Genomic DNA, 23,788 nt, shown 5'->3' with positions numbered 1-23,788 from the left:
GGATTTGCCATAAGAAACTTCTTGCCTAGTATCCTAGAATGAGAGGAGCCTGAGTGTGAGAGGTAAAAACTAAGGGCCTCATTACGATGGCAGTCAGATGAGCATTTGACCACCATCCCTGTGGGCAGGTGACCGCCTGACAAGACGTCGGCGGTCCCGCTCGCCCCATTACAATATGACCGCTGTGCAGGCAGCCGTAAAATGCCTATTTCCACTGTGACTTCTGCTACAGCCTGGAAATGGGTCACAGCACAATCGTGGTAGACAAAGGCACTTTTCAAACATCCATGCACCCTGTGCCAGGCACCATGTGGTGCCTGGCACACAGTGCATGGATATTTGAGGGTGCACCACAGGTGCCCCCCTTGCCACTTAGCAGTGGCCCACAGGGGATCTGCTTGCGGCTCTGAAAGTCCCTTTCTGAGAGCCTTTTCATGGCGGTGGGACCGCCATGAAAAGGCTGTAGGAAAAAAACATCCTAATACCTACTGCAGTGCCTGCGCGGGCACCTTCTCCATTGTAGGGATTAATGTCCGACCGCCACCCCGACTGGCTCCTTGAGCCTGTCGGAGGCCTCGGTCTCTCCCCCAGACCACTGCGGTCCAACTGTCTGCATCATAATGCAGCAGTCAGACCGATGCCCTAGATGTTGGTGGCAGTCTCACCAACATCAGAATGAAGCACTAAGACTTTTCTGAGGTGCTGGTAATGGATCTCTTGGGGCAGTACAGTCTCATCATTCTGAAATATCCAACTGACTAGACGACCCAGCCGCTGGTGGGCAACACTGCTCCAATGGATGAGTGGAGAGCACTGGAACTACCTATCCTTTGGCTGGATGGCGCACTTGGAAAGTGTCCTAACTATCTGACCAGGGTGGGTTCTGTTGTGTGTCCTGGTGGTCTTCTGGCTTGGAACCTATTTTGAGGGACGGAAAGGAGCCTTACCAGAGTGGTACATGGCACTGCATGTACCCACGCTTTTGGTTGTTGACCTGCTTCTTTAGAGCAACACAATGCACTAGCTTCAGGGCACAGGAAACTGCACTCTTCCCTATGTCTCACCTTTAGGGAGTGGGGTGGTACCAGAATATCATGGCCTAAATATCATCCAACAGAAATATTGTGGTCTAAATATTGATTACAAAAATATAGCACCTTTGGAGGTGATATAAACACTACACCTAAAGGAGCAATCGTTTTTTTAACAATATTTAGATCACACTATTCATGTCAGATAATTTTTTTATCCATAATCGGACATACAACCCTTGGTGGACGCATTGGAAGCTGATGTTACATGAGCAGCTCACCAATTCGTGTCTCTTGCAATGGGGAATTACTCAGGAAATAGTTTTTTCTGCTCTATTTTCCAAAGCTTCCTCGTTCACATTTTGACAGTTTTTATTTTGTGAACTTTGAATAGTTCACGGACGGAATATCGTTTACCAAAATACTGTGTGGACAGGATAGCGTCTCTAACATATCAAGGACCAAAACATCAAGATGGTAAGTGCAAACAGGTAAGTATAGATTTACTATTCTTAACTCCACATCTATGTACCTTGAAGATATAAAAAACTTACCTTCAAAATATTGTCCTCCTCAATATTCTTAACAGGATATTTTTTCAATATTTTGTCTAAACAGAATTTGAATAGGGATAGTCTCAATGTCTGGGCTTTTGTTAGAAATGTTGGCAGAGGTAGGTGCTTTTGTCCAAATAGGGACCCTTGCTTCTAGCCTTGGTAGCTTGACATGAGCAGACAGACTTATCTCAGAGGCAGTGTGTAAAGCATTTGTGAACACATACAGTAATACATTGAAAGCACTACAAATGGACACCACACCAGTTTAGAAAAATAAGTAATCTTTATCGAAACCAAAACAAGAATAAACAACAAAAATCCACAATACAGTAATAAAAATATGACTTTCAGATGTTAGAAATAAGCAACACTTTTCTCACAAAGTACCTGGGATGCGTCACGCAAACAAACAAACGGGCCGCAGGGAAGGTGATGCGTCAATTCCTTACACTCAGGGAAGGTGATGCGTCGGTTCCTTGCTTCGGGGGAGGTGATGCGTCGGTTCCTTAATGCAGCGCAGGGGAGGTGATGCATCAGTTCCTTACCAAAGAGGAGGTGATGCGTCAATTTCTTACTGTGTGGGGAGGTGATGCATCGTTTCTTACTGCGTCCCCAATGATGCGACAGACTTGGCGCCTCAATGCGAAGCGACGATCCGATAACAATGCATGAACTCGTGCAGCCGCACAGCAGGCCTAGCGTCAAACTCAGTGTGATGATCTTGGACTTCGGAGATTGGTGCGTTCAATGCCACGTGCGCCGATTTCTCGAGCCGTGGCAGGCGCTGTGATGGTTTCTTCTGCGATGCGTCTGAAACAGGTGCAGATGCATCTCGCTTCGTCGATGTTGCGAGGTTTTTCCAGCTCCCAGCGGAAAACAATTTCTAGAGGTCCAGAAGAGCAGCAGGCACTGCTTTGCAGGTTAGAATTCCCAGCAAGGAAATTCTGGGGAGCTGGTGGTGAAGTATTTGTTGTGTCCCTGAGACTTCAGAACAGGAGGCAAGCTCAGTTTCAAGCCCTTGGAGATCTTCTTTCAAGCAGTTGATAAATCAAACAGCAAAGTCCGTTTCTCCTTTCCTTGGCAGCAAGTAGTCACTGCAGGCCAACCTCAGACAGCAAACAGCACAGGGGCAGTATTCCTCCTCAGCTTCTCCGGCTCTTCTCCTTGGCAAAGGTTCCTCTTGCTTTCCAAGAAGTGATCTAAAAGTTTGTGGTCTGGGCCCCTCTTTTTATACACAAATATCCTTTGTTCTCTGAAGGCAGAGAGTGTCTGTACCCAGCCAAAACCAGTTCTGTCCTCACTGGTACAGCTTCCTGGCAGGAGGGAGCAACAGCACTGTTGAAGGCAGACCAGGCCCATTCAGATGAAAGGGAATCTCCTCCCTCTACTCTAAATGCAGCCCAGGTCAATTCAGCTGACTCATTAGACTTCTGGAGCCGCCGCCCCTCTCCAGACCCTGTCATCCAAAAGCCAGACATGCAATACACAAACCTAGCAGAGGCACACTGAATGGTAAGGCAAGAAAATACCAACTTTCTAAAAGTGGTATTTTCAAACACAGAATGTAAATATCACCCTCACTAAAAGATGCATTTTAACATTCTGAGTTGAGGCACACTAAACTTTATTTTTCTACCTTGTTCCCGGGACCAGTAATGTTTATAAGATGTTATAAACAAAAACCCCATTCTGTCCTATAGGAACAGGTAGCCTTGCAGTAGTGAAAAACGAAATTAGCAGTATTTCACTATCAGGACATCCCCCACACACATCAGGGTATGTCCTACCTTTCACATACAATGCACCCTGCCCACAGGGATACCTTGGGCCAATCTTAGGGGTGACTAATATGTAGAAAAGGGAAGGTTTAGGGACTAGCAAGTGTGTGCACTTGCCAAGTCGGCATGGCAGTCCCAGACTGCACAAAGGCTCTGCAATGGCAGGCCAGAGTTACATTTTATAGGCAGGGCCAGCTCTAGGGCGGTGCGATCGGTGCCACTGCACCGGGCGCTGACTTGGAGTTGGGGTGTCATTCTTGCAAGTATATTAATATTTTGAAAGCACCTGCTGCCGTGTTTCTGGGCTCCAGCAATTTTCAGGCCTCAATTAAAATGTCTAGATAACTCTGGGGATTAATCATCTTCCTGGAAAGAGACTGGAGGTTTGTCTAGTGGAAGTTTTGACTCATCCAAAGGTAGCGCAGTGGGTTAAAATGCCTGCTGCTAAGACCGTGTACCATGCAGATAACAAACTGCATGTAATGTAAATAGGTCAGTGGGTTACTGCTTCTGTAAGAGAGCTCATTTTGTTACTTGTGGTTTGTAAGTCAAAATCCTAATAGAGAGCATTCAGCTATTAACTGTCGTCAAACAGCTGTGTGCGAACTGCAAGCATTATGCTAGAGCAATAGGTTTTTTTGCCCAGTCTTTCATTATCCTAATCTTGCCAAAAGGGTTCATTTGGGTAGAAAACAATTCTTGTTATTAAAGAGAACCCCTAAGAATGGTGTTACATTTTAAATTCTGAATTTGGCCTTTTCCAGAATATTGCCTACCAGTATCGATGAACTGCTACCCCTACACTACACCTTGTAGTCCTGTCTGATGTAACATTTCCTACACAATGATATACACGCCTATGATTGCAATGTGTGTGTGATGTAGAGTGCTCTGACACCTTACACTGGTAAGAGTGATGCTATAAAACAAAATGAATCTGAGAGACAGTGATCTGGAGACTTGAGGGGCTCTGTTAAAGGGCGGTGGTGAGGGAATCCGTGGCAGAGGTGGTCATTGGTTGGGGCGCCAGCAAACATTGTCGCACAGGGAGCCACCAGTGCTGTTTACAGACTGCTTCTGTGGATGGCACAATCAGTGCTGCAGCCCACTAGCAGCATTTGATTTACAGGCCCTGGGCACACACAGTGCACTATACTAGGGTCTGACAAGTAAATCAAATATGCTAATCGTGGAATCACTAATCCATAACAACAATTTACAAAGGAAGCACTTGCACTTTGGCACTGAACAGCAGTGGCAAAGTGCCCAAAGCATCTAGACCAGCAAAACGGAGTCCAACACACAGCAAAATAACAGGATGCAAAGGCAAAAAGGCAGGGGAGACCCACGCCAATGGTGCCAGGTCTAACAGTTTTCCTATCAATCAATCAATCAATCAGTGTACTTGTAAAGCACACTACTTACCCGTGTGGGTCTCAAGGCGCTGAGGGGTGGGGGGGGGGGGCGCTACTGCTCGAAGAGCCAGGTCTTGAGGAGTCTTCTGAAGGCGAGTAGGTCTTGGGTCTGTCGTAGGTGGGTTGGGAGGGTGTTCCAGGTTTTGGCGGCGAGGTAAGAGAAAGATCTGCCGCCGGCGGTCGTACGTTGGATGCGGGGGACATCTGCGAGGGCGAGGCTGGCGGAGTGGAGCTGGCGTGTGGGGGTGTAGAAGCTGAGTCTGCTGTTCAGGTAAGCTGGTCCGGCGTTGTGGAGTGCTTTGTGTGCGTGTGTGCGGAGCTTGAAGGTGATCCTCTTGTTGATGGGGAGCCAGTGCAGGTCTCTCAGGAGGGGGGTGATGTGGCTGCGGCGGGGGGCGTTGACGATCAGTCGGGCGGAGGCGTTTTGGATGCGTTGTAGCCGCCGTTGGTGTTTGGCTGGGATTCCTGCGTAGAGTGCATTGCCGTAGTCCAGTCTGCTGCTGACGAGGGCCTGTGTCACTGTTCTTCTTGTTTCGGTCGGGATCCATTTGTAGGTCCGGCGGAGCAAGTGTAGGGTGTTGTAGCAGGAGGAGGAGACGGCGTAGACTTGCTTGGACATGGAGAGGGAGGAGTCGAGGATGAATCCTAGGTTGCGTGCGTGGTCGGTTGGTGTGGGTGCTGTCCCTAGAGCGGTCGGCCACCAGGGGCCATCCCAGGCTGAGGGGGTGGGTCCGAGGATGAGGACCTCCGTCTTGTCCGAGTTCAGTTTCAGACGGCTGCTCCTCATCTAGTCGGCGATGGCCTTCATGCCCTCGTGAATGTTGGTTTGGGCGGTGTGGGGGTCCTTGGTGAGGGAGAGGATGAGCTGGGTGTCGCCGGCGTAGGAGATGATGTTGAGGTTGTGGTGGCGGGCCACTTGTGCGAGGGGGGCCATGTAGATGTTGAACAGCGTCAGGCTGAGGGATGAGCCCTGGGGGACGCCGCAGATGATGTCGGTGGCTTCTGACCGGAAAGGTGGGAGGCGGACGCTCTGGGTTCTGCCGGAGAGGAAGGACATGGTCCAGTCAAGGGCCTTCTCTTGGATTCCGGCTTCTTGGAGGCGTGTCTTTAGGGTGCCTGGCAGACCGTGTCGAATGCGGCTGACAGGTCCAGGAGGATGAGGGCTGATGTTTCGCCATTGTCCAGTTGGCGTCTGATGTCGTCTGTGGCGGCGATGAGGGCTGTCTCAGTGCTGTGGTTTTGTCTGAATCCGCATTGGGACGGGTCCAGGATGTTGTTGTCTTCGAGGTGGCGGGTCAGTTAAATGTTGACGATTTTCTCGATGACCTTTGCCGGGAACGGGAGCAGGGAGATGGGTCGGAAGTTCTTGAGGTCCTTGGGGTCCGCCTTTGGCTTTTTGAGGAGGGCGTTGATTTCGGCGTGCTTCCAGCTTTCCGGAAATGTTGCTTTTTCGAAGGAGATGTTGATGACCTTCCGTAGTTGGGGTGCGATGGCCGCATCTGCTTTGTTGAATACGTGGTGTGGGCATGGGTCTGACGGAGATCCTGAGTGGATGGAGTTCATGATCTTGCGTGTCTCATTGTCGTTGGTGTTGGCCCAGGAGGTCAGGCGGTTGGCGCTGTTGGTGATTGCTGGGGGGGTTGGAGTCGTGCATCGTTGGAGCGGTCGTGGAGTTGAAGCTATCGTGGATGTCAGCGATCTTGCGGTGGAAGAAGATGGCCAGTGAGTCGCACAGTTCTTGTGAGGGCGGGATGTCGTTGGCGCTGGCGTCGGGATTGGAGCGTTCTTTCACGATGCAGAAGAGCTCTTTGCTGTCGTGGGTGTTGTTCTCCAGGCGGTCTTTGAAGGAGGATCTCTTGGCTAGTCTGATGAGGTGGTGATGTCTGCGGGTGGCGTCCTTGTGGGCTGCGTGGTTTTCTGGCATTTGTTTGTGGAGCCATTTCTTGTTCAGCTTACGGCAGGTGCATTTGGAGGTCAGGAGCTCGTCGGTGAACCAGGTGGCTCTCCTGCTGGCGTGGCTGTTGGATGGTCTCTTGAGTGGGGCGAGGGTGTTGGCGCAGTCGTCGAGCCACTGTCTGAGGTTGCGGGCTGCGGCGTCAGGGCAGGTGGGGTTGGTAAGTGGGTTCTGGGAGCGAGGGTGGTGGTCAGCTGGTCTTCGGTGACTTTGTTCCAGCAGCGGCACGGTAGCTGTTGGGTGCGATGGTGCGTGGTTGGTTTTTTGAAGGTGAAGTGGATGCAGCGGTGGTCGGTCCAGTTGGGTTCGGAGGTGTGGTCGAAGGCGATGTGGGTGCTTGTGGAGAAGACGGCGTCCAGCGTGTGGCCTGCGGCGTGGGTGGGTGCGGTGACGAGTTGTCTGAGGCCGAGGTTGGCGAGGTTTCGATCAGAGTGGCGGAGTTGGCGTCGTTGTTGTTCTCGAGGTGGAAATTCAGGTCCCTGAGGAGGATGTAGTCCGTGGAGGCGAGTGCGTGGGTGCTGGCGAGGTCGGCGATGGAGTCGCTGAACTGAGCCCAGGGTCCGGGGGATCTGTAGATGAGTTTTCCTCTGAGGGTGGTGTTGGGGTCGGTGTGGATCTGGAAGTGCAGGTGTTCGGCGGTGTTGAGGGTGTCGTCTGCGTGGGTGGTGACCTTGAGGGTGGACTTGTAGACAATGGCTATTCCTCCTCCGATTCCATTGGCGCGGTCCCTGTGGGTGATCTTGTAGCCATCCGGGATGGCTATGGCGATGTCGGGTGCCGAGGAGTCGTTCCACCAGGTCTCGGTGAGGAAGGCCACGTCTGGGGCGAGGGTGTCGAGCAGGTCCCAGAGCGACCTGGCCTGTGAACAGGGTCGAGGGTCGCTCTCTTAGTGCGCAGCGGCCTCCATTAAGAAGGGGGCGAGGGAGGGAGGAGCAGCTGGGAGGGGGAGCGGGTGGCGAATCAGGCGCGGGGGGCGGGGCCGCAGGGGAGGCAGCGGCGGGAGCGGGAAAGCGTGAAAAAACGGCGGGAAAAGGCAGGAATCACAGAGGCAGCAAGGGGGATGCTGACGCGGTGGGGGAGCGACCTGGCCTGTGAACAGGGTCGAGGGTCCTACATCATTCCCTCATTACATCGTGCTGCCTGTCAAATAGAAATCTGTGACTAACTTAAAAGGAGGACCTTTGAAAGCCAATTTCAAATAAATTGAGAAACTAGCAATGATGACGCTAAAAATGCTTCAGTAATAGGGTTAATTCTCATGATCACACCTTAGAGCGGAGTTCTTCAATCTGTGGGGCGCGCCTGGGGGGGGGGGCGCGACACCATCTCAGGGGGGGCGCGAACTTCACTCTAATCTTACCTTCGTTCCCTGCATCGTAAGTCTTCTTGGAGAACTCCGGTATGGTTGGAGGGGGGAGGGAGGGGAAATCGATGGGGCACTACGTGCCCATGCGTTTGACTTGCTAACTCTCCCAGGAGGGGGTTAATTCATAGAGCTGAAATGCTTCAGCTGCAGTGGGAGGCAGAATGTGTCCTCTGCTAAAACCAAAAGGAATCGAACAGACAGTCCTGTTCCTTCGGCAGAGGAGACCCCTTGCTTCCCACTGCAGCTGAAGCATTTCAGCTCTATGAATTAACCACCTCCTGGGTGAGTTAGCTTTTCTCAGAAAGGAGAATAGGGGGCATATCAGCAAGGCGAGGCAATAGAATTATCGTCGCTTTTGCAGCCATTTTTGGCCGAAAAGCGGCGATAATTTTATCGCCTAATTAGCAAGCTCACGCTAACGCATGACAACTTGCGTTAGCGTAGGAATTCCTAACGCCAACCTTTGCATCTCTAATGAGTTCCTGACTTGACTAAGCGACATTTCTCCTATCATCAAGCCCCACGCTATGAAGCATAGTGGCAAGAAAAGTAGCGATAACCCCTGTTATCGCTACTTTTCTTACGCCTGCTTCAGGACTGACTTAGCCATGATATCCTATGGAAGGTGGATATCATGGCTAAGTTTGTGGGGCCCTATCAACAAGCTAACGCCACATTGCGTGAGATTATCGCTGGGTTTCCAGCAAAAATCTCACATTAGGCAGTTAGCGTGAGGATTTTTATCGCTTTTGAGATAAGCGTTGCTAATAGCATGCTATCTCAGCGATAAAAATCCACGCTAGCCAGCGACAATTATCCTAGCGCTAAGTGCGCTTAGCGATAATTATCGCCGGTTGTTGCTGATATGCCCCAAAGTTTTCAGAGACGTTTTAAGGCATGGGCAAAGTGGGCTCTGGCCCAGGGCCCCAGCCTTTCAAAGGGGGTGAGGGGGGTGGGGGGCTGAAACAGCCAGCTCTGTTCTAAAGAGTCTTGCCCCCATGACCTTGACATTTTTTTAAACACAATATTGTAAATAGCGTTTTTCTATCATTCATTTTTAATGTTTAAGAGTCTATTATAGACATTTTGCAGACAAAATGTGTTTATGCGTCATGCAACATCCATATAAAAAGTTTATTTTCGATCAATACAGGACATCGCATATGATAAATGGGAGGGTGTGACAGATTATTTTTTAGTAATGTTAGTGAACTGCTGTTGTGTTACATACTGAAAACACACATCACTATCCCTAAATATCAGATGTACACACATTTAGTATTTGACCAAAGAATGCATGAAAGAGCTGAGAATGGATCATAAAATCAAAGCTGGTCCAAACAGGGCCCCCCAAAATACATTTAGCCCAGGGCCCCCAAAATCCTTAAAACGTCCCTGAAGGTTTCTTTTAAAATTACACAGGCAGACGCGCAAAATGCCAGCCAGCCATGTGTTGTATAAACAGCCTGCAAATTGCTTGTCTTGACACTAAATATGGTTATAAATGAAGAAGTATGTATTTATTTGTAATGTGACTTTTCTGTCTTAGTTCCCTTTTATTATCAGTCATGAATCATTCAAGTAGCTCTAGAAAACAATTAAAAGTTATTTCTATTTATATTTGCTGTTCACAGTATGCACAGACAAGTGCTGAAAATACAGCTTTAGAGACTTCTTATTTTTATACAGTCTGTGACATCAAAATAATGAGCTGGCAACCCTAATCATAAGACTGGAAGTTTGTTGAGGGATCAACACATTATTTCTTTCCTCCACCCTGATCCCTGGTTACTGCCATAATAGCAATAGATTAACACATTTGAAACCCTAGGCTGCTGTCAATAACATGCTGAGTTACTTCAAGTGTCTGGGATTGCACCTTGCATTCAGACAACTTGCCCCTCATTCTCGCCCTTCACTTTCACCCTCACCCTGCACTCACACTGATCCGATACACTCACACCATTCACCCACTTACCCTCCACTCACAGTGATCACTCTGCACCAACAGCGATCACAATGCACTCACACTTATCACCATGCACTCACACCATTCACCCACTGACCCTCCACTCACAGTGATCACTCTGCACTCACAATGCACTGGCGCTGTTCACCCTGTACCTCACCCTGCAGTCAAACGATCACACTACTCAACCTGCACTCATGTGATACTTCCCACACCTGTCCCCCTCACTGCTCAATCTGCAATCTCACTCAAATAATCCCCACCCCTAACCATACATTTATTTGTCCCACTCTGCACTAAAATGCGCACCCAAATTCATATGGTCACCTCACTCACCCCTGTACACAAGTATGGGCATGTCGTGCCCCATCAAGGTTTTCATCCTAAATTACAAATGGAGACATCTAAATGCACTGCAATCCAGCCTTCCAGGGGCTCCTTGATAGAGACAGTTCTGTTTTTGCCCTGATGGCTTGGAATAATTCCTCAACAGATTCTTGCAAATACCGTTTTGTTTAATTTCTTTTTAATGTGATTGATGTGAGGGAGTCTATTACTATTTGCAGAGAAATGTTTGTTTCATGCAACAACCATAAAAAAAGTTAACCATAAAAAAGTTAGATCCAAGAAGGTCCTCACATATGAGAAATTGGAGGATATCACAGATATTATTCATTGTAAAATTAGTGGGCTGCTGCTTTGTTACAACAGTGAAATCACATCACTATCTCTAAATATTAGATGTAAACGCTTTTAGAATTTCGACTACAGTGCCTGTGCACCGTTAGTAACCTGACTAAATAGGGTATGGCAGAGCTGAAAGTAAATCATAACTGGTTGGTGGGCAATTATCCCATTATAATGCTGCCTAAAACGTTTGGTAATGATTTCTAGAGAAGATTTGTTTCTCGTGTACCAGCTCTGAGCTAGGGAGTGCTTGAAAAATCTGACAACACTGTCTCCCTTACAGTCCCCGTCTTGGCTGAAAATGTCTGCAGAATATTCAGCTTTGGGAGAAACTGCTATCAAAACTCTCTTGCCTTTCAGCTCGTCCTTTTTATGTGAGATTGGGTTCTCAGCACTTGTGGCATTAAAGACTAAGTACCGTTCAAGACTGGACGTGGAGCACAACCTGAGGATGGCATAGCAAAAATCCATCCACAGATTGACCGTCTCTGAAAAACAGACACACCTCTAACATTTATGTTTGTGGTGTTATTATCAATCTATCTCATGTGTAAAACAAAGCATCCTAGTAAAAACAATTTGCGCACATTTTTATCTTGGAAAGTGGTGTTTTGAGCTGTGTGATAAGCCTCTGTCATTTCACCACACCCACTCACAAACCTGCCGTTTACTTAACACTCTTATTGTATTGAACATTATTTGCTGGATATGCCCGGAATATGCACGTGGCTGTCAATTCCAGAAATTTCTGTCAGGTGGTGGGGGGGCCCAACATCTAACAAAAATTCAGCTGGGGGGCTCAACCTACAAAAGTTTGAAGACCTCTGCCTTAGAGTCATTAAACCCTATTTAACTTCCTTCATTTGGTGATTTGGCTGTGAGAGCACTTGCTCTTGCATGAAAGTGTTTCTGCTCGCATGCAGACCTACTTATATGCTCTTTTGCTTTTCAGCCTTGTGTTTGCTGATGACTTGAAGCAGATGGAAGCCTGGCTCGCTAGTGGCATCAGCTGCAATCACACCGACTACGACAACCGGACGCCTCTTCACGCGGTGAGACCTAGTTGTTTTTACAAGCATTATGTCAACCTTCCTTTAGATCTAGTCGTTCCTGGACATCCAAAGGCCTTCTTTGTGTCTTTTACAGATGTTTATATTAAAGCTATTTATTTTTTCATATTATAACTATTGTATGGGCTTTTTGGACGTTGAAGAAGCTTTATAGAAAAGATGACATGGTCAAAGAATGCACCCATGTAACACTACAGGTGCTGGTACTTGCATGACATGTCTCCATGTGCTGCAACGTAGTAAGTTGTGCTTTCTCTGAATCTCCACAGTATGATTTGTAGACGGTACTTGCTTCGTTTCCATACTGTTGTTGATATAATAGGATCAGTACTGGTGGTTTAGATACGACTGAAATAACCTGTGGGTGGCCAGGAAGTTCATGAAAGAAGATCATGCAGAGCTTGTTCTTTATATTATATATTATATAGGGATTTCCGCCTTTTGATATTTCATTTATCCTCCACAGGCGGTGAACAACAACCATTTGGAGATGGTAATGCTCCTCTTGCAGAACGGTGCAAACACAGAGGTAATGTTTTATACTCTGACTTAACGAATTGGTGCCATTCTAAACAATGATACTCTGAGGCGATTTGGTAGTGGACTTGCTAATAATTTTGCCAATATTTACTAAAGTGCAACCCCTGACAATCATTCAACATGATTATATGGCATGTCGAACTATCTATAAATATAGTTTTTGTAAATCACATTTATTCTGTGATGAGCTGTGTGTATTATTATTGCATCTTATGAATTGTTTTTTTGATAATCAAGTTTTATTGATTTTGTGAGAGACCAACAAGAAAGAACAATACCAGCATTACATACAGTTATCAGTGCGAAGCAAAGATGTTGCATCTTATGTATTGTTAATGTAATGTTTGTATGTGATTTCGTATTATTAAATGTTAAGTTATGGGGTATTTATATATTAATACTATTATTAGAGTAACAATTCAGGGCAAATAGTTTCTGTCCAGTATTTTCTATGTTCTCCTATGTTTTGCCCTCTTGTACGCCGTAATGGTAGTGTTATACTGTGCTACAATGGAGTGGAGTTGAAGAAAAAGTTTTTGTTCAGATAGTAGCAGATAAGAACAAAGCACTGGGAAACCTAAGGGGCCTCATTCATGTGTTTTTTGCCACGCTGCCGTACGGCAAAATAAAAGGGAGGGAATGCGCAGTATCTATTACTTACGGTGCATTCCTGTCCTTTTCCCATGCTCCGGCGCACATTGGGCTGCCATGTGCCAACACAGGCACCTTTGCACCATGATGCAAGGGTGCCTGAGTTGCGGGGAAACCTTCCTGCACAAAGAAAATCACAAGGGTCTTTTTCCTCTTTCTATGTGCACTGAAGAATACAGCACACATTGAAAAATGAAAAACGAGGAGAAATAAAGATATTTCTCCTCGTTGTGCTTCCCTTACGCCTCTTGTTAGGAAGCATAGGTTTTTGTCACTGCCTCAGACTTAGGATTTCTCGTAAATCTGGGTCAGTTTTAAAAAGCCATGGACGTTGCTGGGAACACCCCCAGCAACACCCATGGAATGCCCCTTTCACGCAGTTTACTGCATGAAAGGGGCACTTATTTATAAGGCCATGAAAAACCATGTAACACGGCTTTATTTGGCCTTATAAATAAGCCAGTGGCACATTGCGCCACTGGAACATCAAAAAAGTGATGTTCCGGCGGCACAATAGTGCCAGTAGGGCCTCATAAATGAGGCCCAAATTGTCTGGCACTGGCAAGCAGGTACGTTTTTAAAAATGTATTCAGCAACCCTAAAATAAGCAAATATTTAATCAAACATAAGAGCATACATTAGGTGCATTACAAACATTAGCAGCTTGAATGCAAAAGTCTAAAAAGTGTGAAAATAAGTGCAAAGATAAAGTGCATTACGACAGTATAATTGAAAAAAAACACATCAATCAAAAGCTTATTACAAACCAAGGGCCTCATTTACAATGAGGCTACGCCACCGGAGCATCAGGTTTTGCGACGCTGCGGTGGCGCAGGGTCCTCCTCAATATTTACCAGGCAGCACTAAGCCACTAAGCCAACTTTCTACAGTTGATTTGATACAAACTCTCCTACTTGATTAATCCCTTTTTTGTTCCACTTCTGTATTATGTGTTTTGACGTATCCAACCTCGAATAAAGACACTCTTTCAGCAATATAAAAAAAAACAACCAGAAATCCTATATTCTTTACATAACTTCTTAATCCGCATGTAACATCTTATATCTTGTCTTTGGACGTTTTGCTAACTTTCGAAAGACTGGATGATCATTTTTCGATTCTCTTACCATTTTAATAAGAAAAAAGGTATCATATCCCCTTTGTGATTAATATGTGTAAGACAATGTAAAAGAGTAGTTTAGAAGTAAAGTCTGAGATGAGGCAGTTCTACCCCATCTCCTTATTTAATTGATGAAAATTGGACCCGTGGATATTTATCATTTTAAATATATATGCAAATTAATTAATCAGTGTCCTGGAAATAAGTGTGATTCATTTTGATTTGAACATTGCCAAACAAAAATAAAAATAATGTTAAAATTGACATTTTAATGAGAGAGACATGACCAATTAACAATACCAGTCAACAAGACCATCGGTTGAGTAGGTTATGAACATTTTTAAGCTCAGTAATGTAATTCAGGTCATATAGATCTGAAAAATTGGATGTAACAAATATCCCTAGGTATTGAATTGACCATTGGGGGGGGAAGATTGTTGTCTTAAATGTTCTGGAAGATCACTCTTCTTATGCCTAAATAAGGAAATCTTTGACTTTGAATTATTAATTTTTTAGCACTCGGCCACAGTAAACTCTTGAATTCTATCCAGAGTCCCTTGAATATCATCTTTCTCTGCTTTTGAATAATGAATAATATCGTCCAATAAAACATACAATTTGGACAATGTGGTAGAACTGAAGGATCATTACGTATTCTTGATGAAACATGAAATTAAATAGGCAACATCAAAAACTCCTGAAGGGTACCGCTATTAATTGCTGCATATCCTATCTCCTTTCAATTTATAACAATTCTAGCTACTCAATTCATAGAGAAGTGTTGAAGCATTGTTAAAAATTGTATGGAGAATTTATATTTAGCAAGAACCACTTAACTAGATCAATGGCCTTCTTGCCATCGATCATTACTTTCATAACTTTCACTTTATTAGCTAAAAAGAAGTCAAATGCCTGGACCAGATAACTTGTATTTGCTACAATTGATCTTAATGATAAGAATTCATTTTGATCTTTCAGAATACTTTTTTGATCAATAGGCTTAATATGTTCATATCTACAGAATCTTTGTAAACAGTTTGTAATAAGAGTTCAGAAAGCTTATCAGCCTGTAGGAGTTACAATTATTAGGTGGCTTATATTTATCACAAAACTAATTACTACTGTTTTGGCCAAAGAGGAAGGTGTTGGAATAACCCAATAGAATTTGATTAAAGAGTTCTATTAGGAAGGGTGCCAATTCAGGGAAAAAATCCTTATAGACCTCTGTTGGGATCCCATCACTACCACATCCCTTTACATTATCCAATGGCATAAAACGTCCTATATCTCCTTGGAAGTTGCTTTCATTATGAGACTTTGTTGCTGGTCTTCCAAAAGTGTTGGTAGGTTAATAGAGTTAAGACATTTCTCCACATTCTCTTGTGAGATCCAATCAGACGTCTGATACAACCCTTTATAATGCTTACGTGAGAATATATTCCTTTCTTAACTCTTAATAACTTCCTGGTTTGTCTCCGGATAGGGTTCTTATTTGATCTTACTTTGGACAACCATGGGATAAGTCTACCTATTGGCCGAGTTTCCCCACAAGAAGGCCAGGGATAACCCTCTATCAGAATTTCTAGAGTAACAATTAAATGACCTGAAAAGGCAATAGACCAGATACAAGTTTATTTTATCATCATAATATGGGAAATAAAAAAAAGTAAACCCGAGAGGCAGTTTTTAATTGTTTAAGAAAACATGTGTATTGTGAAGTATCAGGGAAATTTGAGTGCATGGATCCAAAAAAGTATAATCTTGCTTAAATTGTTGCAAGAGTGCTGGCATTTTAGGTTTTAATTGCCTTTTCCCTTTCCTGAAGAAACTAACTTTGCATTTTGTATCAAAATAAAATCACCGCCCAGAACGGTAGGCACAATCACATCCATAGCAATCTTATAAAGCTGGCATACTGCCACTACTTCGTCCTCAACAGGTCCATAATATTTAACAAAATTATATTGAAGTCTTTAACCCAGATTAATCTACCTAATTCATCATTCTTGGCTTCTCCTCTTTGCCAGTTTATATTAGAAGAAAAATAAATTACCACACCCATCATTGCAACACTGGAAGAAGCAAAAAGAAAATGGGAAAACAACCTATGAATTGCTAAGTTTGGGTTGTTTATTTAAAATGTATTTCCTGCAAATAAATCACATTTTGTTTAAAAGTACTCAACCAGTTCATAATAAAACCATGTTTAACCGTGTTCAACATGCCATTAACATGGCACGTTGTAACCCTGGTTAATTGTGCCATTCGTTATAAAACTTCAAAGAACATTAAGCCAATTTCTTGGGTAATCTTACTCTATAATCTTTGTACCCAACAATTATTATTTTTTTTTTTATTGAATACCAAAACCAACACAGTACATTGATAGCATTATGTTTACATTGGGACAGTTGTGAAAGTGCATACGGCCAGTGGAAATGTCCAGTGGTTCTTGATACTGAATCTTGATCATTGTCTACAGTTCTCGTGCTGGTGTCCCAATTTCAATGTACCATTGTATGCTCCCCCCACCCACCTCCTGCAGGAGCAAAGTCAAGAAGGGAGAAAGGTAGGAAAGAGAGGGGGGGAAAGAGGAGGGGGAATGGTGCTCTCTGGCTTCCTGGGTGGCGTGTGTACAGGCTACCCGAGTGTGCGCTATACGTACGCAAGTGGGCCCCCATCCACCCCGCGTCTCCCTACCCGTCTCCCCTGGGGTCTCAGTTTGGGCCAGGGGGTGGGATCGGCGGTAGCTCTGCAGTGGTTCCCATATATCCCGAGGGTGTGCGTGTGCAGGCATCAGTTCCCAGTATTTGGACAGCTGATCGGGGCAGAACGCCGCATCCTAGAGCCAGTCGGTGACGCCCGGGCACCTACGTTGACCCAAGCACATCGCGATTCTCCACTTAGCCAGCAATAAAAGCATAGCCGCTAGTTTCCTAATTGTTGTTGGCACATTGCGCACATATCCAAGCAAAGCCAGCAGGAGGAAACGCTCAAACGTATCCCCTCCAGCACTTCAAATATAAGTCCCCAGTATCGTGTGATTCCTGGGCAGGTCCAGGCAAGGTGCAAGAATGTTGCATCTGGTGCCTGACACCGCATACAGCGTGCTTCCTCAATCAGGCCAATTCTGTGCAGCCATACAGGGGCCCTATATAGTCTATGTATGAACTTAAAGTGGATTAGCCTCAATCTCTAATTAGGAGACAACGCCCTAGCCTGCGCGCAGCAGTACACCCATTTATCCTCCTCCAGGGGGAACCGCAGTATCTCCTGCCACACGCGTCGCCAAAAAGGGACACTGACCGGTGCTGTGCACTGCATGCTGGAGTATAGCCGGGTGATGAGTTTGCGCAGTGACGGGTTCCCCAAAAACTCCTCCAGCACCTGGAACATTGGGGACACTATCGGGAAGGAGGCAAAGAGGTTACGCATCGCCATTCGAAGCTGGTAGTGTGTCATTCTGTTGAATAGGCCCATGTTTTTGCCATCAATTGTTCTGTCTAGTGATATGAAGGTACCGTTGGGAAACGTGTTTCCCATAGTGTGGAGCTGGAGCTTCTCAATCTCTGGCATGCGCCCGTCTCTGCTGCGAAGTGTAATGCGGGATGTCTCATCAGAGGTATCGAGGGAGCATACATTGTCTCAAGGTGTGCTCTGCGTCTCAGCTCTTGCCATGCGCAAACTGTGCAGCCGACCGTGTTCACCTCTGAGCGCGGCCTGGGCTGAGGCCTGTGCAGGGCCATATGTAACGGCGTTGGGCTGCCTGGTCATGTTCTGGCACGGTGTACGCCATGAATTGGGTCGGGTATGGCCAGTAGAACCCGAACTGGGCCATGGAGCAATTGTGATGTAGCTCCATGTTCTGGGTCCCCAGGCCCCCTTGCTCAAATGGCAGCATTAGTGTCTCCCAGGCAACCCTGTGCTGCTTGCCAGGCCAGGCGAGATTAATCAGGTTAAAGTGCAGTCTACGCCTAAAAACATCGCTGAGAGGGTGCAGGAGATTGCCAAAGACAGGAACTTAGGGAGCACCACCATCTTTGCTATGGCTAGTCGTCCCACAAGGGATAGAGGAAGTGCCATCTAACGGCCTATCCGACTCTCAAGCCAGTCCATGAGTTTCCCGTAGTTGTAACGCCAGAGCTCTTCGGTGTCACGACCGAGCCAGATTTCCAAATATTTCACCGGGGTCTCTGCCCAACTAAGTGGGAATTCCTACTGGACCCGGTCTGTGGCCATGGTCAGCGGGAAGATGATCGATTTCCCCCAGTTTATGGTGACACCCGATAGACCGTTGAACTGAATAATTTCTTGGATTAGGGGATCAAGATTCTCCGCCGGGCGCTTGACATACATGGCTACATCGGTAGCATACATGGATACCAGAATCACTCTTGGAACGAATGCTAGGCTGTGATGTGCGGAATGCTGTCTTAATTGGGCAGCCAGAGGCTCCTTGGTCATTGCAAAGGGAAGGGGTGACAGCAGACACCCCTGTCTCATGCCACGGGCTACCGAAATGGGGGAGGAGATTATGCCATGTATTCAAAGCCTCGCAGTCGGTGCAGAGTACAGCAGAGCAACCTTTTTTTAAAAGGTGGGGCTAACGCCGACTCGGGAGAGAAGTGTAAAAAGATATGGCCATTCCAAGGTATCAAAAGCCTTGGTGGCAACAAGAAAGATTGCAGCAGCTCGGAGGGAGGGACCTATTTCTTGTATGGTCGCAAAAAAGGTGCAGAGTTTGTGAGCAATGCCCATACTGGGGACAAAGCCAAACTGGTCGGGTCGCAGCACCGTGGGCAACAGTGGGAGTAGCCGAGTTGCTTTCAGTTTGGCAAGGGTTTTATTGTTCAAGTTAATCATCGAGAGCGGTCTGTTGGAGTCGCACAGCTGCGGGTCCTTTTCTGATTTAAGAATTGTGATGATTAGTGCCTCTCGAAGGGAGGGAAGGGAGTGTGCCCCGCTCCAGCGACTCCTCATACGTGTTGAGGAGATGTGGCGCTAGTAGCGGGGCAAACTCCTTATAAAAAGCGGACGTCAGTCCGTCTACTCCTGGAGCCTTATCTCCTTGCACGGCTCGGATCACACCGATCACCTCCTCCTCCGAGAGCGGCTCATCCAGGTATCTACGCTGGCCATCACTTAGACACGGTAGCTGTCCAGAAAGGGGGTCAAATCAGGGTAGGTGCCCCATCTGATTGGTGGTGAAATATTCAGTTTCGAGCTCCTGTATCTCTCTCTTGAGGCGCTTGAGATGTCCTCGTTGTGAGCTTAGCACGCCCGCCTGATACATTCAGTCCTGATGACCGATTTAAATGCTTTTCACAATGTGGAGGGGGATTCTACTGTGCCTTCATTCAATGCAAAGTGCATGGCAGAGCGAATCGCATCTCTGAAAACTTGGTCTCAAAGTTGAAAGCTCTGCTGGGGCACCTGGTAATGCGAACTCAAGCATTGCCAGGGCATGGTCGGATTGGGTGCGAGCAAGGTGTGTGGCCTTGGACACCCATGCTACTACATCCTTCAAGGTCAGCCAAAAGTCTATTCTGGACCATGTGGGGCCCGCTGCGGACATGCACGTGCCCTTTGGTTTGTGCAGGTGGCGGCGGCGCCAGATATCTTCCAGTTCATGGTGCACCATGAGAGTCTGCAACTGTGCTACTGCTGTTGGACTGCAAATGCGTCTAGCCAATCCTTCTAGCATTGTGCGAGTTAAGTTAGCATTTGCGGCACCATTTTGTTTTTAACCGCCATTTTGTACTGTGATCGAAAGTAATCTTCTGTCTCATGAACTGTCTGCCTCAGCAAAAAGCTGCTTTGAGCTACTTCTTCTTATCGTATTCAAGGTTGAATCCTAATGCACTAATGGATAGCTTATACTGTTTTCGCATGCCATTCCTCTCTCGTAACCCTGCTCCCACACTAGAGAGCGTTGAGCCTGGACAAGACAACCTTGAGAATGTGATAACATGTACCCGTTCTGCAGGTGGTAGCTCATCCTTCGGTACCTCCTTTGTTCATCAGTGCCCAAGCTGGAAGATTCCAGTCTGGGCGGGTCTTTAGGGGTGTTTAAAATGCATATTATGTTTTACCAAGTGTTCTGAAGTCAGTCCCCTCGGTAGCATCTCAGGAGGCTAGTCTGACTGGACTCCGCTCGAGTGCAATTGCTAATAAATAACTTGGTTTGTATTCTCTACTGTCTCATCGACTCATCATTTCTTGGAAGGCAGAGAGGTGGTCGTGAGTGACCCGGTGGCCCTAATCGGGTCACTTCCTTCAGTTGGCGCCCAACAGGGACTCCATCAGGCTGACCCGTCTTCGCACGCGGATGGGTGGAGAGGAAGGGGCCACGTTGGGTGGGATGGGTGGATCGGGATCTCTGCATGATAGAGCCTAGTACACACAACTGCCCCGGCTGTCTGATTGCCCAGTGGTCGTTCCAGCTTGGATCCTGAAAGGCGAAACCCTTGGATCTGACGGAATGGTCCGAAGACTCGGCAGTGGAGAATAACTTTGTTCAACCTGTGTGCACCAGGTGAGTTGGTCTTGATTCTTGGTGAAAATGACGCCATTTTGAATAATCTTGGGTAAGGTCTGAAGACCATTTCTTGGCTTGTTTGAGCCTGCAGACCGTTTAGATACGTAGGGGCAGATTTACAAGGACTGGCCAGGTAAGATGCGTCACGCAAGTTTTCCTTTGCACCACCACAGATGCGCCGTATTTACAATACGGCGCATCGTGGCGCAAGGATAAACAGATGCGTGACGCTTCTGATGGCGTAAGGGCGGCGCATTGCTGGAGTCGTGTCGCAAGAGCGACGCAACTCCAGCAATGCTCAGGGGGTGCCCATATCTAACATGCTGCGTCACGCCGTACGCCTGCTTCAAGCAGGTGCAGGGTTTTGACGCAGCAGCATCGGAAAAGTGACTCAGTGAAATCCTGTAGATTTCACTGCGTCACTTTTCCGAGGCTTTTTCCGAGGGAACGCCCACCCTGCATACATTAAACCTGACGCAGGTTTAATGTGGCGCAGGGCTATACAACGTGACGCATCTCTCTAGATGCGTCACGTTGTAAATAAAGCGCAACATGGCGCATGGTTTACGCCGCCGTTGCGTCACAGAAGTGATGCAACGGCGGCGTAAATGTGTCGCAAGGGGCTTGTAAATCTGCCCCAGAGTGTCTGCGGACACGCTGCCAGGCTACATAATGGATTTGGCTTACTCTTGAAAATGCCTGGGGCTTGAGCCTGCCTCTTTAGTGCAGTCTGAGGACTGACTCTTGGTTTCCTTTGTTTGATGCAGTTAACGTGTCGCTTATTAGGAAGCCTTATTTGAGTAAATTGTGGTGTCTGGGGTGCCGTTGTTGTTCTGCTGATGCTCGATTAGAGGAAAGACAACCTGCACCTCCGTAAGGCACCCCGAACTTTGATATGTATACCAAGCACTGCATCGGCCCTATTATGTTTAGTACACTATGGCACAAATATACGAGAGACAATGCCAAGCTGCAATGGCCACTAACAGGTACCTTAGATGAACAAAAACTGAATTTCCTGCAGGATAAATTGTTTGCAAAATGAAGTAGACAGTCGATGTTTGATTCTCTTCAGGTATGGCAAAAGGAAGCGAGGCAAAGGTGCATGAAAGCAAAAAAGGAAACCCGGAGAGGGAAGATGTAGACAGTGACTCAGAAAGCAGTAGAGTATGATAGAGAGAAAATAGAAAAAGGTATAGAGTGTGCTGATAGGAAGTTTCGATTGCAATGTGACAAATCTTATGTCGCCCGAGAGGAAGGCGATACATTCGTGGAGGAGCTGTTAGATACCCGATCTCCACCTCCCTATGCCCTGCAGAGAATATACCCTGCTGTCCGGACGCCTCAGTCTTCTACCCCTCCTGCTTCCACCGCTGGTTCTTCTGCTCTTGACCTGTTTGCTTCAGCTACGGCACCTCCTGCTCTTTCTCTAGCTTCACATGCCGCGGATGCAGTGACTGCAAGTCTTCCCGCTACGCCTATTGTTTCCACTTATGCTCTTTCTCCATCCCTCACACCCTCAACACAGCCATTAATAACTTTAGTGCCTGTCCCTTCATCTATTGTGTCTTCCTCAAATGTCTCTTCCCCGACATTGCTGAGTATTGGGATGCTGGAGCGTGGACCGGACGAAGGGAATTTAGCAGCAGCTCGAGAACGAATGGGGCTAGTGTTGATTTGATCTGATGGAGGGAATGAGGAGAAAAAGAGGGCGGCTGATCAAGCCACACAGTGAGCTCGGAATCGGATTTACAGCGTGGAGGATGTGTGAAGTGTGGTGAAAGATTATGAGCCGTTTGTGCAACAGCATGCCCTCAAGCATATCTCTCGGCCACACTAATAGGGTTGTGGGAACAGTGTTTCAATAGTGTCGCACCTCAGATAATTTATGACATCCGGGACCATTTATATGCTCCCAACGTGACGTTTTTAGTAATGTTGCCACACTGATTGGTTATTGTGGTAGGTTGCCGGAGAAAGACACCAACAACAGTGTCCCAGTTTCCGATGAGGGAAGTCCATCCTATTTTTCACCCTGAGATACCGGAGCTGTGCAATCAGCAGGATGCCATTATCAGAAAGCGAGTAGAGGCCAACCTTCAAGAACAATGGGTTTACACTCCATGGAAAAGGAGTGAGGTTTTAGCTCTTAAGAGTCAGTTGCCAGACCCTAGGAAAAATCTGACTGCATATTACAAAGAATTGACAGAGGCCGCCTCGTCACCAGTGATGATGTTGTCAGATATCGAGATGTTTTTCGGTTTGTTAGTACCGGTGGATATTTGGAGGCAGGTGCATACACAGGACCAGGTTGTGGAGTTGGGTATCACTTGGGACGAGATCAGAGCATGGGTTAAAGAGAGGAAGCCTAGTGAGAAGCCTAGGGCTGAGATGCTAGCTTTGCCGAATCGCATTATCACTTACATGCATTCCCTCATCCCACCTAGACGGGTAGATTGGGACAAGTTAGCAATATGTCATCAGAAGAGAGATGAAAGCGTATTCGATTTCTTTACTAGATTTGAAGGTGTGTTTTGGGCTTTCAGTGGGCAGGATTATTCAATGGAGGGAGGTGACCGAATGTATGTTAACAGATTTGTTACAAACGTGCTTCCCGAGATTGCGACTCGGTTACAGGCTTCGGAGAGCACTGGAACTACGTCCTCCAGTGATATTGAATATGGCCCAGTATTATGAACATAGGGAAAACGAGGAGAAGGAAAAGGTGGAGAAGAAGAATAAAGCGTTGAAGATGAAGGTGTTGATGCAGCAGGCAGCTAGGGAGAACAGTGGAGGATGTGGCACCGGTCCGGCTCGACAGCTGCCCCGCACTAGCAGAAATAGTACACCTGTGGGGCCGGAACAGTGTGCGTATTGTCAGAAGGAGGGCCACTGGTGAAGTGAGTGCCCGGAGTTGTTACAGAAAGTTACGGCCCCCAGAGGAAGGGGTCCTCGTGGATGGGGTGGTGGTGGTGGTAGTCGTGACAAGGTTCAGGTAGATGAGTCGTCGCAGGGTTGCTCTGATCAGAACTATTTTGATGACCCTCAAGGAAGACAGTACTATCACAATGATTATGATATGGATGAGGTTCCCAGTGGTCCCCGACATCAC

At 46.8% G+C, this 23,788-nt stretch overlaps 1 protein-coding gene across 1 annotated transcript in view; it reads left to right on the top strand.

The window, feature by feature from the left end:
- The window catches only part of LOC146858451 (L-asparaginase-like), a 335,092-nt gene that overhangs the window by 294,574 nt on the left and 16,730 nt on the right, over positions 1-23,788 (top strand). The window contains exons 5-6 of the mRNA XM_085647122.1: positions 11,710-11,809; positions 12,294-12,356. Coding sequence (XP_085503248.1) covers positions 11,710-11,809; positions 12,294-12,356 — 163 coding nt within the window. The remainder of the gene's footprint in view (positions 1-11,709; positions 11,810-12,293; positions 12,357-23,788) is intronic.

Source organism: Triturus cristatus, chromosome 3_2 (genome assembly GCF_964204655.1).
Source record: "Triturus cristatus chromosome 3_2, aTriCri1.1, whole genome shotgun sequence".
Taxonomy (NCBI): domain Eukaryota; kingdom Metazoa; phylum Chordata; class Amphibia; order Caudata; family Salamandridae; genus Triturus; species Triturus cristatus.
The sequence above is the reverse complement of the archived record's forward strand: the minus strand, read 5'-3'. Positions and strand labels throughout refer to the sequence as shown.